Source organism: Vicugna pacos, chromosome 14 (assembly GCF_048564905.1).
Source record: "Vicugna pacos chromosome 14, VicPac4, whole genome shotgun sequence".
NCBI lineage: Eukaryota > Metazoa > Chordata > Mammalia > Artiodactyla > Camelidae > Vicugna > Vicugna pacos.
Genome location: NC_133000.1, coordinates 64,815,223 through 64,830,558, shown reverse-complemented (window position 1 = coordinate 64,830,558; position 15,336 = coordinate 64,815,223). Strand labels below are relative to the sequence as shown.

Below are 15,336 nucleotides of genomic sequence, written 5' to 3'. Positions count from 1 at the left end.
AAGCTGTTTAATGCTTGGAAACACTGATGAGGAAAGAGCTGAAGGAAAGTATTAAGCTGTACAATTCCAAAACAGCAGTTCAAGAAATGAAGAAAGAGGATACTGGTAATCATTTCCATTACTCTCTTATTTCAGCATAACTTACATTAAGTGCACTCCATCATCCAACCCAAAAGTAAGAGTGAAAATTCTGTTTTACAGAGAATATGATGGGAGGGGCAGGTGATGTTGCTCCAACCAAACAAGTACAGAACAAAAATGTAAAAGAGAGCTAACAAAAATTGGGTCCCTTATGTGCAAGGCCACCTTACTTGTTAATGGTCTATAGCACCCATCTGTGAGGCAGCAAAACCCAGCACAGGTATCGGAGGCCAAAGGCATATACTCCAACACTGGCTCAGTGACAGTAAATGCCTTACCTACCAGTATGCCTCTCTGGCATTAGGTTTTCTCATCTGTAAGATGGACATAGTAACAGTATCTCACAGGGTTGTTAAGATGAAATTAGTAACAGCTGAAACACACTAAAACAGAGTCTACATCACTGTAGAAATAAATTAGATGTTTAGTGTCAGGGAGAACTACTTGAATTTGCCTGTCTTTGTTATAGATTTTGCTTCCCTTCCCTGTCCAAGAAGAACCCTGCTCATCAGCTACAACGAGTGCACAGATCATCTGATGCAGTGAAGTCCACTTTGCAGTTTTGTAGTGCCATTACTCGTTCTGTATCCTACAGGTTCAGGGAATGAGTGATGACCACAGCATATACCAACCAAGGCCAGGCAGGAAAGGAACAAACTTGATAGTTTTGTGGGGTGCAGGCTCTATCAGATTGTCAAGCTTAACTGAGTGCTTAGTGTTTGCTAGACTCTGTAAAAGCTCTATCTGTACACAAAAAGCATCATCAAACTATTCTGCATTTATAAAATAAAGCAAAACTTTCAACATCCTGGATTCAAGAAACAGGTTCTAGCCGATTGTGTTTTCCAGATAACTCCAAGTCAAATAGACTTCCTGTTAAACGTATTTGCAAATCTTTCAAACATTTAGTATATGTTTTTATAACTGTAAAAAAGCATAGTAAACGCACTTGAATCTTTTTTCAAAAACATAAAGCCTTTGAAGCATCATCTGTAAAGCTATTCTTAGTTTAGCAGGGGAAAAGGATACTGATGTCTAAGATTGTACTTTTTAATTACTAGGACAGCTTGTTGATTTGGGGGGTTTTGATTTTTTAAATAATTCCCTTCACACTAGTTTTTTGGTTTTGTTGTTGCTGTTATTTGGCTTTCTGCTAAAGCAAAAGTACAGTTTTTAACATCTGGCTAATTAGGTGATAAAAACAATCACTACTCTAAGCTTACATTGTATAATTTACAAGCTTTATTCAACTACATTACCATACCATACATTCTGAAAGAACAAACATTACTATCTCTCTGGAAGAGCAACAGGAACTCAGATAAGTTTAATAAATTTCCCCCAAAAAACTGGTAGGTATTAGAACCATATGCAACAATTTAATCATTGTTGATTCCTCCCTCGGCTTCACACCTGACATCTAACAGATCACGTAATCCTACAGATTCAACTTCCACTATCTCCACACCTTCTACTTTGCTCCATCCTAATACCTATTTTAGGCCCCTATCGTTTCTTGTTTCTTGTTTGGATTAAAGGAAGAGCACTCTAATTTGTCCACCAACGTCAAGTTTTGCACGGCTCCAATCCATTTTCCATATCAAATCAAAGTAAATTTTCTAATTCCACAATATTATCATGTCAATTCTTCTACATGAAACCATTCAGAGGTTCCCAAAGCCACAAAAATGACCTCCAAACCCAGCTGCACAGCACTGGAGACCGTGCATACCTGGATCCTAAGTTCCTCTCCAGCCTCTGACTTCAGCCCCTCACACTGCATACCTGCAGTTTTCTAAAGCTCCCATGGTCTCCCAGATCCAAGCTTTTACAAGATATTTTCACTGATCACAATACTGTCTCTCCATAATTATCTTCACTTTTTAGCTAACTCATCAGACTTCAGGTATCACTTCCACTGGAAGATCTGCCATGACGTCTTCAAACTAGGTTAGTGTCGCCCCTACATGGGCCCCACACACTAGAGCTTCATACTATTAAAATGTATTAAACTGCCTGTCTACTTGTAGGTCTCCCTAAGGGGACTTGAAACTCTTTGAAATCCGTATCTGTGGCTTGTTACTCTTTGGTAAACAAATGGGCTGGGATTCCAAACCCTGTCCTCCACAGCTTCAGATGAACATTCTTCACTCTGCTCTAAAGTCCCTGAGATCAAGTTAGTAAGATATTGAATAAAATGAAACTTGTTAAAGGCAAATACTCGATACCAGATGACTACTTGAAATACTACTTGAATACCTGACTACACAAATTACACTTTAAAAAGACATTAGTTTCTTTCTAATGAAAAGGGTTACTCAAGAACAAAAGGAAACCATTCCAGAAGACTCCTTAAGTACTACACACAGTGTTTTAAAAGAATGTGGTAAACCATCTCCATTTAACCTCCAAATAACAGTCTAAATATTCAAAAGGAAAAGGAACAAACATTTCGGGGAGAAATGTAACAAATTGAAACCACATTAACTTACCTAAGTGCTTGGGAGGGGAAAAAGAAGTAGAATATAATATAGTTGCCAAGAAAAAGAACCGGCCTAAAAATACCACAGGCTAATTAAAGAAAAAAAAACCATCGATATTAAAAAGACGGAATTAACTATAATTAGCACATACACTCTTCCAATGTAAAAGTATTGCTTAATGCAGTTGGTTACAAAAATCACGCAGTATTCCAAAAATTTACACTATTTGCATCAGCAAACTTCTATCTGCATAGATAGTCTCAAAAGCAATCTTTACCTAACAAATCTAAACCACAAAATGTGAAAAATAGTGTAGTTCCAAATGGATGTGGAGTTGTTATACAAGAAATTTTAAATAACCAAATTTAAAAGGACAAATATCTATATCCTCTTATATCAGAAATAAAGGCAAATTAGAAATAAAACTAGCATTAAAATTTATCAGAGAAACAAAAGAGCATCCCTTAAAATTATTTTTAAATGCTTATCTGAAAACTATATCATGCAGGTTCAATTGTGGCTTGAACAGATTCACTCAGACAACAGCTTCTAGGACTATGTATCACAGTTAAGTTAACACAGACGAGGAGAATCTATGGTTATCTGAGAGTGTAACAGTGTCTTAAAAATCACGTAAAACATACAAGGAGACAAAAATTGAAAAGAAAAGTGAATTTATTTTCTTATACTTTCTACTCTTTCCCATTCTTCAAATTAACAGAGGTTGGGAATTCAAAAATGTAGATTGTTAAATGCAGCCTCCCTGAAAAGATAACCAAAAAACATACTGACCAAGCAAAACCAAGTTTATTACCTATTACAGTAAAGGGTGCCATCACTCTGAGGCAATCTTGGAGGTTCCACTGAGAACTGTTCAAGACTCGCTGAAAGCCACAGTTCAAGATCCTAGATTCAAAACCAGCAAAGACCCCCTGATGCCCACTGAGCCCCCTAGTCAGGGGTTTCCCCATGCACAAAGGTGAGAAAAGTCCCACATTGGGTATAGCTCCAACTTTCTCTTCAGGAAACTTAGAAATGAGGAACCCTTTGACTTTCTGATCAGATTTGAAAATGTTTATTATTGAAAGAAATCTTCTTTATTACTAATAATACCTTCTTTATTTAGTCACAAAATATCCTCAACACTTTTTGTTTCAAGTCCATAAGACAAAGTTCATATGGAAGAAGATAAGCATAGGACCTGTAAGTCCATCTTCATGTCGGCTCCATAAAGTTTAGAAGGTTTCAAGGGTATCCAAGTAGGGCAAAATCTGCCTTGAAACCCGTATCAAAACCTTGAGAATTTCCTGTCTTAACTTATTTTTTGTCCATGGGAGTCTGGGTCTGGGAGAGCTCTCTCTTCTAGATGTTAAACCACCAAGGCACGGCACATTGTCAGGTTTGCAGGTACCGATGGCTAACCGTTCAGTTGAGGGCCCAAACATGAGGTGTACAAACAACATATCTGAGGCCATTACAAGACTCCCACATATAGGTTTGTCTCAGGCTGTCTGTGCAGTGAATCAGACTACTTCTCCTAAAATGTATTAAGTCTGTAAGTCAAATTCATGTTCTTATCTTTCTAGATGGCACAATTTCATCGAGGATAACTCAGAATTATAGTAGACTCTTTTGTAAGCTTTTGGCAAGAATGGTTCATTTGAGAGGCACCTTAGGGAAAAACAGGGAAGCATACTCTCGGACACCAAGTGTTCTACATTTTTTTATTAACATGAGGAAGCTTTCAGAAGACATTCAAATGCCAAAATTGTTTCTTTGTGAAATTTACAGGGAAAAAATAAGTTCACAGGGAAAACCAGGTTCACAGGGAAGAGGAAAGGCATAGGAAAAGCCAAATTAAAAAATGTGAACTTAAAACTCTCAAACCTAATGATCTTTATCATGCTATTCCTTTTCCTCCATTCTATGCTCCTCCACTTTCCCCTGCTCTGCCCTTTCTTCTTCTGACCTGTTCCCTCTTTCTTCTGGATGGCCAAAAACTGTCAAAGCAGTATTACCTTTTAAAATGAAGACCCTAAAGAATAAAGCAAGCCTCTATGGCTGAAGTTAAAGCCTTGGTCTCATTGTGAAATGAGAGGCATTACCAAAGACTTCCCAAAGCCTACACAAAATAAACAGAAATTTACAGAGAAATTGAGGGTGTTCTACGAATGTATAATCTAGGATCCCCAAATTTGTTTCAATTGGTTCATACTACTGGCAAGAACCTCAGACAGAAAATACTGGATTAAAGGGGATAGAAGGAAGACCTTGAGAGGGATTTGAGATCTCTAATCACACAGGAAACCAGAGAAGTTCAGAGAAACTGTAAATGATGGACAAGGTCCTTGGGAGGCTACCACCAAAATCTGTCTTGTGAAATTAGGCTGGACTCCAGCTGTGCTGACAAAAAAAGAAAAAAAAAAAGGATAAGTCTACTGGAGACTTCAGAGATGGGCTCTTTAATATCTCTAGACAGGATTCAAAAGGAGACCCTGAAGCAGTTGTGACCCCAGCTTTCTCTTCACTTATTGTGAGTAACCTTAAACCAGGAATGGGAAATTTTACAAACAAAAACTGAACGGGAAATAGCCACACTGTCAGATCTTCAATTCCATACTCTACAATTTGAAAGAGCCTCAAAACAAAAGCAGAATAAGACCCAGAATAAACTAATGACCTTATACATAAAACTAGATGCTCCCACTCCAGAAATTAGTGTCTTCTGATACAGACACCTGCAGATATTGTAGCGGAAGTGACAACAAATAAACAATTGTTCTGTATTGGACAAGAAAATGAAGAAAAAACTATCATAGGCATTGTTCCAAAAATGAATTGAATACCCATTTCCCATTTTACCTATCAACATCAAAAGGAGAAATTTCACTAATTATTAATTATTGATACAGGAGGTACACTTTCAACCTTAAATCCTGCCTTTGTTACACAACTTCTCTCTCTCAGTGTCAAGAAAGCACTCAGATAATGGGTATCTCTAATACTCTTCACATTTCCCATGTCCCAGCCCCTGTCACCTTTGGACCTTTATTCAAGGAACATTCCTTCTTCCTACAAGACACCATATTGTATTGTAGATTCATAAGAAAGAATCTACAATACAAACAATTTCCAGATCAAACGCTCTCCTAACGACCTCTTTCTTGAACTCCTGAGGACTCTGCTTTTCATCACTAAGACAGAATTGGAGCTCTGACTCATCACTACCCCTGTGACTAAATCAAGCCCAAACTGAAGATCACAAGAAGGCTAGATTTCTTATTAGTAAACAAAAACAAAAACAAAAACAATTACCACTCGCAGAAATATTAGGGCAGCACAGATGAAGGTTCATAATGACCCACCTAAACCGCTATCTAAACTCTCTAAAATGAGAATGTAAAAAGACTAAAACCCAACAGTTGACAGCCTAGTAAAGAAAAGACTTGTCATACTCTGCTCAGAGTCTTTCAAGGGTGCAAGCAAGGTATGGGCCAGACTGCATCTTCATTTGGAGGCTCAACTGGGAAGAAATCCAAGCTCAGTCAGGTGGCTGGCAGAAATTATTTCCTTGTGGCTCAGTGACTGAGACCCCACTATTTTGTTGATTCTCAGGAGATCACCCTCAGAAGCTGTCTACAGTTCACTGCCATGTGGGTTTCCTCAATATGACTGCTTTCTTCATCAAGCCAGCACCTAGAATCTGTTCTCCAGTCACCGAAAATGGAGTCTTCTATGATGAAACACAATCACAGGCATGATGCCCAACCTCTTTGCCCTATAATGTAACTCAGTGCAGCAATATCCCATCACCTTTGCTTATAACATAACTAATTAAGGAAGTGACATGCCATCACCCTTTGCCATATTCTGTTAGTTAGAGAAGTTAATCACAGGCTCTACCCAAACTGAAGAGGAGAGGATTACACAAAAGCTTGGATGTCTGGCAATGCCTCAAGAAGTTAAACAGAATTATCATATGACCCAGCAATTCCTCTCCTGAATGTACACTCAGAAGAACTTAAAAAAGGTATTCAAACAAATACTTCCAAAAAAGAAGTTCACAGCAGCACTGTTCACAATCACCAAAAGAGAAATAATTCAAATGTCAACTGAAAAATGGTTAAAACAAAAAAAAAAGTGGTATAGTCACACAATGGAATATTATTCAATCACAAAAAAGAATGAAATACTAATACATGTTACAACACAGATCCTATCCTCAGCTTAGTTTACTGTTAAACCTATCTAAAGTCCTTATTTTCATACATTTGCAGTTACAGAATTTTTATTTATTTTTTTATAGACTTAAATTCTCTGGTAAAATTCTCTAAATCCTTATCTATTTTCTCATTTTTCTCACATTTCTTTAACATATTAATCATAGTTATTTTACAGTTTTTTCAGCCAATTTCAGTATCTAGAGCACAGGTGGATCTATTTCTATTGTCTGTTTTACTTTTTCTCTCGGTTTTTAGTTATGTGTTCCTCTCTTCTAGTGTGTCAAATATGCACTCAGTAACAGATAACATATATACAATGGTTATGTGTGTAAAATTTATCTCCTAGAACATTATTCATCCAACAAATATTTAGTTAGCATAGACTATGCCAGGGATCATGTGCATGTGATATATTAAAAAGCAGAGTATAACCTTTGCCAGCAAGGAACTTTCTATCCAGAAGCAGACATTCAATTCATTACTAAAATGGCCTAAAGATCCTATAAAATCTGAGCTCCCTACTCTACAACTTACCTCTATTACCTCATTTGTGACTTCTCTCTCCCTTGATCACTCCAGCCACAAGATTCCTTTTTGTTTGTTCAACATCAAATATAATCTAAACCTCACCACCTCAGCACTTGTTAACTGTTTCTGCCTGGTATGCCCTGTTCTTCTCCCTGATACCCACATGCTTGCCCTGTCACCTCTTTAGGTAGTTTGCTAAACCTCTTTAAAATTATGACTAGACCCCACCTTTCAGCATTCCCTTTCCCTATTCCCTGTCTTATGTTACATTTCTTATTTTATTTTATTAGTTTATCATCAGTCTCCTTCTTCCATAGCATAAGCTCAATAAAGGCAGGAATTTTTTTTTTGTTTTGGTCTGTTTTGATCACTACTCTATCCACAGCACTTCAAACAACGTTGGACAAATAGTGTACATTTGTTAAACACTTACTGAATAGATGAGTGAACAGATGACTTTCAGTGTGACAAGTGAAGTGAGGGTATTAAGGAAAATACAATACAGAGCCTAATCTAATATAAACAGTCAAGGAACTGTAGTGAGAAATGTAGGTTTACGCCAAGACCTAAACAATGAGTAGAAGACAGTCAGGAATGAAGACAGAAGCAGAATCAACACACATGTCAGAATTAAGAATAGAAGTTTTGAAAAATCTTCAAGATGTCATACATGGTTGGAACAACCACTGTAAAGGGTAAACTGGCACAATATCAGTTTCAAGAGAGAAAGAAAGCCAGCTATTTAAAGAATTTAAATGAATGTAATTCAGGAGTTTTTAAACACAGGCATATTGTCAAATCTGGATTTTTGAAACATCACTCAAGCTGCAGTGTTGAAAATTAATTGGATGAGACCAAGACTGGCAACAAGGGGAGGAATCAGAAGGTTGATGAAGTAATCTGATTTCCATGATGTTAGCTGGAACTTGGTCTTGGCATGAGGTAAAAAAGAAGTAAAGATTAGAACGAAATTTAAGTGAATTCTCTGTAACAGTATTTATCAAGAACGTCTCCAAGTTTCTAGCTTGTGAAATGGTATGGAAAATGTAGGCACTTTCTCAGAGAAGAAAGAATGAGAAATGAGAAGATTACAGCAGGAGTCAGCCAACTTCTTCTGAATGGGCCAGGGAGTAAATCTTTCAGGCTTTGTGAGCCATGCGGTCTCTGACACAGTTATTACTCAGCTCAGCCATTATGGTGGGAAAGCAGTCAGACAATATGTAAGGGGAAGAGCATGGCTGTGTTCCAGTAAAACTTTAGTTACAAAAACAGGAGTACCTGGAGCCACGGAGTGCCAATCTCCGGCTAAAGAGAAAATGATGAGTCCAGTTTTCAACCTGTTACTGTCAAGATGCCTCAAGGTCATCAGGTGGAGCTGTTTACGAAGCAACTGGATATGCAGTTCTGAGCAGGTATCTAGAGCAGATACATAGGCATGGAATTTGAAGCTATAAAAATAAGATTGCCTAGAGTGAGCCTGTACAGAAAGGGATAATGTCCTACTCAGAATCCAGAAGAAAACCAACATTTAAGGGACAAAGTTAGGAAGAAGCTGCATTCAAACAAGCCAAAAATACAAAAACAAAACTAGAACTGAGTATTGTGCCAGAAATGGATATTTCAAGAAGAAAAGAGTAACCAAGAGACTCAAATGCTTTGAAGAGACTGAGGTAAGACCAGGATTAAAAATGACACCTCGGATTTAATGAGAGGGAGAGGTTGCTAGCAGGCTTTACAAGAGAAATTTCACTGGGAATGAGGAAAGAAGCCAGACTGAAGCAGACTAAAGATAAGGTGAAAAGTGTAGAAATGAAAGCAAGTGAGGGCAATTCTTCTAAGACATTTGGCTGTGAAAGGAAAGAGAGAACTGAGGTGGCAGCTGTGGACTGACAAGAGGTTATTGTGCTCTTTGAAGAGGAAGAACATCTATTTCTTTCTGCTAAACTGGAAGCACTATAATGTGAGGAATCATGGTATCGTGTTTATCACCATTCACTTCCCACTTAGCTCAGTGATCAGTACTTTTTTAACTGATTGAGCGCTTTCAATAGCAATGATAACAGAAAGGGGCTAAAAGACAAAGAGTTTTAAGACACAGAAGAAAGAAAAGATAATCAGTGACGACTATACTATAAAGGGTACATCTAGGGCATAAGAAGTGGCTTTACAGAGGATAGGGAATAGCTCTTCCTTGTAAGAGAGAGAAGAGAAAAACGGATGAATACATATTAAGGTTAATACAGGTAAATATGGGCAAGAATCTGAGGGTATTTATTAACCAGGGGCCAGGCTTGCTGACGATCCTGTAATACATGAAATAATCTTGCACAATGAAGAATTGCTCAGCCCAAAAAGTAACAATAAGAAACACTGAGATGCAGAGTTCTTGCAGACTAACTCAAATCACAAGGTTAAAGGCTACACAGGGAGTCTCTTCTAATAAAAAAAAAAAGTCATTTTCCTCTGGTGGGGAGGTGGGGTGGCGTAGAGAGGGAAGGAGACACATACTCTAATTTCTGCATTTCTTCCTTAGAAGGCTTCAGCTGCAGAAGCTTGTTGGTTGAGGAGTTATGTTTGGGATCTACAGTGACCCACAGATACACCACTTTCTACAAAACACATGTTTACAACTTACATTTTATGCACCTGGACAGAAGCTCACCATAAAGACACAAAGAGAACATAATGTTTCAAGCAATTAAATATATGCCACCATTAAATGAAATCCACAGATTTAAGAGTACATTTTTATATCACCAAGTTTTTTCCTATGAAACTAAAAGTCAACATTAATTATTAAATATAATGCTTAAGTGGCTTCTTGCTCTTTTTAACCCATGCCACTCAAAATAATCCAAGTGTAAACAACAATGATTTTTTTTAACCTACACGTGTATTTGAAAAAGCAGTAACTGCATTTAATTTTACACTTCTGACAAAATGTTTGACTTGAGGACGTATACTATTATGGTTAAAGTAAAATAGTTTCTCACCTTGACTACTCCATCAAAGCCAGGGATTGTGTTAACCTTTGCTTTCTTAGCTAATAATTTGCTTTCAATCTTGTCACCCATAGCTTGAATAGCATGGGTATCAGGTCCAATGAAAATGACATCTTCTGCTGCCTATGGAGAAATAAAAGCAGAAATTTATAACAAAAACATTACAGTGCCTAATACAGAGTCACAATTTTATAAAAAGAAAAACCCATATGCATATTTACTAATTACTCACAGACCAAAAACAATTTAAAAGCGAGCATTTGAGCCAATATATTAAAATATATAATACTGTATTGCATATAGTATGCGTGCACAAATACATATGAAAGTCAGGTCAAAGAAAAGTAAAAGTAATGAAGAACTCCTACTTGATATTAACAGTATTCTTTGGAAAAATACCTTCTATGGTGTTAACTCCCGTGCCACTCAATTAAGCAGTAAGTTCAACTTTAAAATGCCATTTAAATCTTTGTATTCTCATTATACTGCACCACAGTGCCTAGTTTAACACAAATATCCATTTTCATTGAACTCCAACTTTGTGCCAGGCTTTGAGCTAAACGCAAGGGATAAAACATGGATGAAAATCACAGAATATAACTAATTCAAGGGAACATGAACACATCAACAGTACTTCAGAGAAACATACAAAATAAAGTACAGCTGTTTACATCCTTGTGACTGTAAGAAACAAATAGAGAATGCCGTGGGAATTTACCAGGTAGAGTTATGGTTTCAATAAAAACTACTCCGTATAAAACACATTTAGTTCCCCAGCAATGGGTCCACCTCTCTGTATATTAATAAAATAAACAAAATACTAATTAGGGACACAACAAAATACGATGTAATTAGTACCACTGTAGGACATGGTCTAGAGAAGTGAAGGAGGAGTTTATTGAGGTAAAGGATGAGGTCACGAGGTAAAGAACTGAGATTAACTATGAAAAAGGGAAAATCAGATTGAATGCAGGGCATCATCAGAGTAAGGTGCCTAATTGTTGATTCTCCCATGACCTTTGGTCGGGGTTGGAATAAAGAATAAATCATGTATTGTACATCTTATATTCTATCTACTGGCCCTGCTGCCTGAAAGGACTCCTGGCTTAGGAAAGGAGCTTCATTCTTCTGATGAGAAAATTATCCAGAGTAACTACTGTAGTGTGTTACTTGGATTGCTCTCAGCCATTATGGCCCAAGAGGATTAAACCCATCCAGGGCAGGAGGTGGATGTAGAACAGGGAATCAAAAAAAAAAGAATATGTGAGGAGACAAATATTTGGGAGATATGACTTCAACTCCACACACACTGAGTTGAGATGCCTGTAGAATAGTCAAGTACCCATGTTCAGGAGACAGACAGAGAGGTCTAGGGGTCTTAAGTCCAGGTTGAGATAGGCATTCTTAAAGGCATCAAATATAGGAAAGAATTAAAAGTTGCAGATGAAATCATTCAGATACACCGTATAGAAAAGCCAATGCCTTTAATGGATGTATACTTCCCCTGCTGTCCAAAAGCAAGGCAGAAGAAAGGGTAATTTTTAGATCCTGAATTTAAAGCTCCCTTTTCTTTGTGTGACAAGGGAGATAATAACCACCTTGCAAGTTTGACTGAAGGACTGAATAAAACAATAACATAAAATACCAAGCTGAGTGGCACAACTGTTAGTTCTTATCCCTTATCCGGAAGTCCTGATAGAAAGAAAACACTAATAGTAAGATAGCTAGGTCCACAGGACCCCAAAATACATTATAGAGACCCAAATTACCAGTGTTACAAATAGCAGAATGCTAAATAAGAAACCTCTTCAGCCATAACAAATGCATACAAAGTACCTCTCCATTAAATGTTTGTAGGTAGTTTTAACAGAACCTTGTTCTATTTTTTAAAAAAATTATGTGAAACCCCCAAAATGTAAAGCACATAAAAAGTGGAACTGCTCCGTAAGAGGAGAAAATGGTCGCATGACTACATCTCCACACATTCTGTGCCTCGAGCTGGATAAACTAATCATTTCGGATCAGAGCAACAATCATCCACATTTCTCTTCATCCCAAACCTACAACCCAGTAAACACTGAGTAAAGTCAAGAGGAAACAATTATGTTTCAACTATCAATTGTCTTTCCATATTCTCATTTTACTTGCTAAGATGGACGAATTTTTATTATAAATGCTGTTTTAAATACCACTATGCCAGGCAGATGTAATCAAGCAATCAGAATACCCACACGAAGAGTTGAAGGAATAACATAAATGAGAACATCCAAAGTACATTATGATTACACAGTACAACTTCTCATTAAGAAGGGCCCAGCAACCAGGAACCACTGATTAACCAGACTTTCCCAGGCATCCTAATTTGAGGAAAATTACTCACCCTAAAAAGCAAAATCACCAAGAAAAAAAGCTCACGTTAAGTATTTAGTGACTATTCTTTCTCCCATCCAACACAAAGGAAAATAGCCAGTAGTATGCTGAGTAACTACTCAAACAGATGTTTCAATGAACTAACTTCCTTTCTATCTCTATGTTTTGGTAGGACTCCCGGGGTTAGCCTTTAAATGTAATCGAAGTAAACTGAGAAAGCAGTATGCTAGCTCCTGATTCCCATAATTCTTTGACCAGAAAAACAAGGATAAGACACTGTGGCAACTGCAAAGTGATGAAGCAAGTTTTAAAAGTCTGAGTTCTTGACCAGAGTCATTTGTGTGATTTAGAACTTAAGGCCAAAATTTGTCCACTAATAACCTTTCAATACTTAACTGTTAACCCTGTATCTTTTGTTATCAGTTTCTCTAAATCACTAGTAAGTCTCTTCGACATGCGATAGCAATAAAATTTACTTCTAAAAACATGCTTTTTAAGGATCTTGTAAATTTACCATGAATGATAAACATAATACCTGAATGCAGATAAATGTCTTACAATCATGAAAAAAGTGGGCATTTTTTCATCATCATTGGAAAACACTTTAATAGTGATACCTAGGAAGGAAATTACAAAAAGCTGAAATCATTGCTCTAAGATTTATCTTCTAAATTGGTTGAGTTTGAGCAGAATGTTAGGGAAACAGAGATTTAATTTAAAATAGGTTTTATACTGCAAATGAAGGACAGGAATTAATCATCATCTGTAAAAACTGAAAGGTATGATACATAATTCATTCTTAGAAATACCATGACAGTAAATTGCTATACTATGAACTCAGATTTTTTTTTAAATGTATACACTTTAGGCTCACAAAGAATTACTACTTGTATAACTTACTGTAAAACCAGGGTAAGAAAGACTAAAGACATAGCCATGGAAAAACTGCTGAACTACCCTAAGGACCTAGATTCTGGACTGTAATTTTTATTCCCTGCTAAAAGAAAATTAATTTCTGGTAAAAAGTCCCATTTGCAGGATTGGTGCAGAGAAGTTAGGGCATAAGATTAAAAAGCTGAGTCAGGGAGAAAGCTTTCAAAAATTAATATAGTTATCTCAAAAGTACATATTAGTAGACAGAAATGGCTACCACTGACTGTGACAGTAACATCAAAAAGAATAACAGAGAGATGACGAGGTCAATTCATCTTTTCCAGACCTCAGAATAAACCTCTTCCTGCTATCTCTGTTCAAGTATTTGAACTTCTTAGACATGTATCACTGATTTTAAATAATACATAGCTCTTTAAAAAGCAATGCAGAAGAAAACCAATTTCACATAAAACTAAGCAAAATAAAAGTATCAAGGTAAAATCCCATACACTGCTTTCATAAGAAAAAAATGAAGACTAGAATAATACCCATGGAGAAAAAAAAACATGAGGAAGGCATGCTAACATAGCCGATCAAAACTGTTACTATTTCAAAAGAAACTAAAAGACACTTTAAAATAATAGAACACATGAAATAACATAAATCAGAATTAGAAATGCTCAGAAATGAGGTGACAGACCTAAAGATAGAATTAGAAATGCAAAGAAAGTACTTTCAGAAATGATGACTAGAGGGAAAATAAAAGTGATTAAAGAAAACAAATAATGCCTTACAAGAAATAGAAAGTCAAAGGAAGAAACTTTTTAAAGTTTAAATAGAAAAAAATTTTTTTTTAATTTTAAAGATGGAGGAGAAAATGACAAATACTGGAAATAAACAAAGAATATTCAATATATGGATAACAGGAGTCTTTGGGGAAAAAAACTAAAACAAACAAAAAATACTAAAAACCATAACTCAAGCAAACTTTCTTAAAATTGAAAGTATATATCAAATATACTAGAGCATACCTGAGAAATTCAACCCAGAATAAATACCATGATACATTCTAGCAATACTACTTAAGAAAAAGAAAAAAAAGATAGGGGGAAAAAAGGAATATGTGACATACAAAAGAGAAGTTTAAATCATCACCAGACTTTGACAGCAACAATTCATGCCAAAAGAAAATAGAGTAACGCACTCCACTGAATTAGATATTCAAGAAAAGAAAATATGAGCCAAGGATTTTAAATCCAACAAAACTGACTTCCAAGCTTAAAGGGCAGAGAAAATGTAACAAGCAAGAACACATGACCTCCTTCTGAGGAATCAGAACATAGGTTTGCAAACTATAGTCTTTAGGCCAAATCTGGCCTGCAACCTGTTTTCTGTAGTCTACGATCTAAGAATCGATTTTATATTTTTACTTGTTTGGGAAAAAATGTTTAAGAATATTGTATCATGACACATGAAAATGAAATGAAGACAGTTTTACTGGAAGACAGCCATGCTCATTAGTCTACACATAGGGCTGCCTTCTCACGCCCATCACGAGACTGGGCACTTGTGAGGGATCAAGTGCCCTGTAAAGCCACAAATGTTTGCTATCTGGCTCTTTCCAGAAAAGGTTTGCCCACTCCTATAGCGGAGAACAGCTTCAGGAAACCAAAATGACTACAGAGAGACCAGCTTAAAGGATCTATAGTTACCTGC

At 36.5% G+C, this 15,336-nt stretch overlaps 1 protein-coding gene across 8 annotated transcripts in view; it reads right to left on the bottom strand.

Moving 5' to 3' along the window:
• Positions 1–15,336, bottom strand: part of PCCA (propionyl-CoA carboxylase subunit alpha) — a 377,947-nt gene that overhangs the window by 233,441 nt on the left and 129,170 nt on the right. For 7 of the 8 annotated variants that reach the window (XM_072976495.1, XM_072976496.1, XM_072976497.1 and 4 more), the window contains one exon: positions 10,369–10,500. In XM_072976495.1, the coding sequence (XP_072832596.1) occupies positions 10,369–10,500 (132 nt within the window). Of the gene's footprint in view, positions 1–10,368; positions 10,501–10,776; positions 10,796–15,336 lie in introns of those variants that run through there. The other variant, XM_072976499.1, reaches the window with a different exon arrangement.